The sequence below is a fragment of the Myotis davidii genome, unplaced genomic scaffold (assembly GCF_000327345.1).
Source record: "Myotis davidii unplaced genomic scaffold, ASM32734v1 scaffold1055, whole genome shotgun sequence".
NCBI lineage: Eukaryota > Metazoa > Chordata > Mammalia > Chiroptera > Vespertilionidae > Myotis > Myotis davidii.
The window spans coordinates 915,953-918,779 of NW_006286477.1; the positions used below are offsets into that span (position 1 = coordinate 915,953).

General features: G+C 44.4%; 1 protein-coding gene across 3 annotated transcripts in view; it reads left to right on the forward strand.

The window, feature by feature from the left end:
• Window positions 1-2,827, forward strand: part of PLEKHA1 (pleckstrin homology domain containing A1) — a 28,194-nt gene that overhangs the window by 6,735 nt on the left and 18,632 nt on the right. For all 3 annotated transcript variants that reach the window (XM_006757956.2, XM_006757957.2, XM_006757958.2), the window contains exons 2-3: window positions 889-945; window positions 2,504-2,549. In XM_006757956.2, coding sequence (XP_006758019.1) covers window positions 889-945; window positions 2,504-2,549 — 103 coding nt within the window. The remainder of the gene's footprint in view (window positions 1-888; window positions 946-2,503; window positions 2,550-2,827) is intronic.

The window sequence follows — 2,827 nt, forward strand, 5'->3', positions numbered from 1 at the left end:
CTTTTGACATAGTCTGAGGAGGATAGGTTTTAGGTCTTCCTTGAATTCTCTCTCTTTCAAGACATAAATCACATTCCAGACTTGTTAGGGGAGGAATAAAAATATTTTGTGTGAAAGTATCATATGTACATTCCCTGGCATGGCTTAAAGAATATCAATTCATAACTTAAAATTTTTAAAAATACATTGTATCAATACAGATAAAGTTTAAAATAAGAGATAATTCAGTCTTTCTTTTTAAAAAAAAATATATATATACTTAATTTAAAAATTTTAATAGAACAAAGTAATACGTATAGTCTTTTGAAGTTCCTTGCAATGGTTTTATGACTCTAAATATTTTTTCCCATTGCTTTCAGGAACAAAATCTGATCTTGTTTATAGATTTTGAAAAAATACTTTAAAAAATAAGTTCTTGATTTTTAGAGACAGAGAGGAAGGGAAAGGGAGGGGGAGAGAGAGAAACATCCCCGAAAGAGTATAGATTGGCTGCCTCCTCACACCCCCTGCTGTGGATTGAGCCTGCCACCTGTAATGTGCCTGACCAGGAAGTGAACGGACAGCCTCTCAGTGCACATGATGCCCGGCCGCAGCCACACTGGCGGGGCTTGGTGATGGGTTTTCACGCTCATGCAGGGTTTAGTTACGGTGACAAAAACAGCTTTGTAGCTACAGAATCTGTTAAGGTGGAACAGAGTAGACTTAGTTTGTTATCCATGTTGTCAAAGTGGATAACAAATTGATTTCAGACCTAAGAGGTACTTGAACTGAAAAGGCTGCTATATAAAATGTGATACTAAAAGTTTTAATGTATTAACTTTTTAAATGTGTAGAGAATTATAACAAAGTCATGAGGTTGGATATTAACTATGTATTAATTTCTTCTAGAACCTCCCTTCTGGATCATCACGGGTTGGAGCCATTAAACTTACCTACATTTCAAAGGTGATCTTTCTGTACTAGCTACATTTATGCTTGAATTGAAGTCTCTTTGAATGGAGTGTGCATAAAAGGAGAAGTTTCCTTTCTGTGTCATTTAATGATGATGTTCAGGTTCAGATCGGACTGAAAATAGGACCCGAATACTATGTGTAGCATGTTCTTTGATAAAGTTCGGAAGAATATGGAATTAACTTACAGGATGTAACACATTGCAAACTTTAACAGTCATTTCTGTGATGAGGTAAATGAACATCAGAAGGGGAGAAATCAGCTAGCAATTAGGTTCTATCTTTAGGAAAGAGAGCATTTTTCTAAGCCTATTATATTTACTTAAACTGTTTCCATTACCTTTACTTTTTCTTTACGCTTATTGCCTGGTCTTCTTACAAATGGGAGCTCTTTTTATTTCTAAAATTTTTTCCAAGGTAAAGTGTGCGTTTATTTATTTATTCTTTATATTGGCACTTTATTTATACTTGGTTTTAATCAAGGATTGCTTTCTTTTAATTTTTATTTTTTTCAATTACAGTTTCCATTCAGTATAACTTTGTGTTGGTTTCAGGTGGGAAAATGGGCGCTCTTTGTAAAAATGAGCTATTAGCTAAGCAAGCAGGCGGCCTGGCCAGCTGCTTTCCCTTTCTCCGTTGCTTCCCTCTGAAAACGTCACTTTCTCTGTGTAGTTAACTTTCATCTCTGTCCCCGGCTTACGCAAGTGTGAGTGCTGCAGTTAGTACTCACTGTAGACACGCCACTTCCCCAGAACTGACTCCTGGAGCACATGGCAGTGTGACTCAGAGCTGTGACTTTATCGTTGAGATCACTTGGGAGTCCCGGCTTAGAAGGTAAGACAGGTGCTGCAGTTGTAGTCCCCACACTGGGCCCAGCAGGCTGTAGGCGTGAATGGGCTTCCAGCAGCTGTGTTAGCAGCAGGGATGGCAGTGAGGGGGGCCGTCTGGTGGCTTCACCTTCTAAAAGGAGCCTGTGCTGCATTAGTAATGAGGCCCCTGACCCCCGGATGTTCCACTGCAGCGGTCGCCAACCTTTCGGACCTCACGGACCACCAGTGCCCGCGGACCACCGGCTGGCGACCGCTGCCCTAATGTTCCAGAGAAGATCCAGGCCAGTTTTTACTTCCTCGTCGCAGATTCATGCCTGCTGGGTTGTCGGACTTTCTTAAGCGTACATTCTCCCACCATCATCTCTTAGAGTTCACAGCTAATTTAGAAATACACAGTTTTGGGAAGAAGTCATAGTTTTGTGGAGGTATTTTGGAAAATGCTACAAGTAAATACATGTGTGACATAAAACTGAAAGGTTTGCTTCCAATTCTTCACATTTCCTTTGGAGAAAAGTTTGCTCACAGAGACCATGGAAGCGTCATTTGTCAGCAGCTCACGAGGGGAGCCCGCAGCCACGTGTAAACAGCGGTCCTTCCAGCCCCTCTAGAGTTTCCTCCCACCTGTGTGCTGGCGGCGATGCGGAGGGAAGTGCGCACTGGCGTGGCACGGGGTGTGGGCTCCACGGCGCCTGCAGCGGCGAGTGATTCCTCTCTTTCTCGTAGGTCAGCGACGCCACCAAGCTGAGGCCGAAGGCGGAGTTCTGTTTTGGTGAGTAGCCAGGGCTTCCATGGCCGCATTTTAAGTTAAACTGGTGTCACTGCCTCCTCTGGTAGAGAAAGCAGTCGCCGAACTGCGCAGCCCTCCTGAGGGCTGAGGAGTTGTTCTCGGCAGGTTCCCCAGGACCACCTTCCCAGGAGGAAGGAGAGCTGCTGCTCCCGCCCCCCTAACCCTGCTCTCCCCACTCCTCCCGCTCTCCCGGCTCTGGGGTGTCTCGCCCAGTCCCCCTCCCCCTGTGGGCCCTCGCCCAGTCCCCCTCCCCCTGTGGG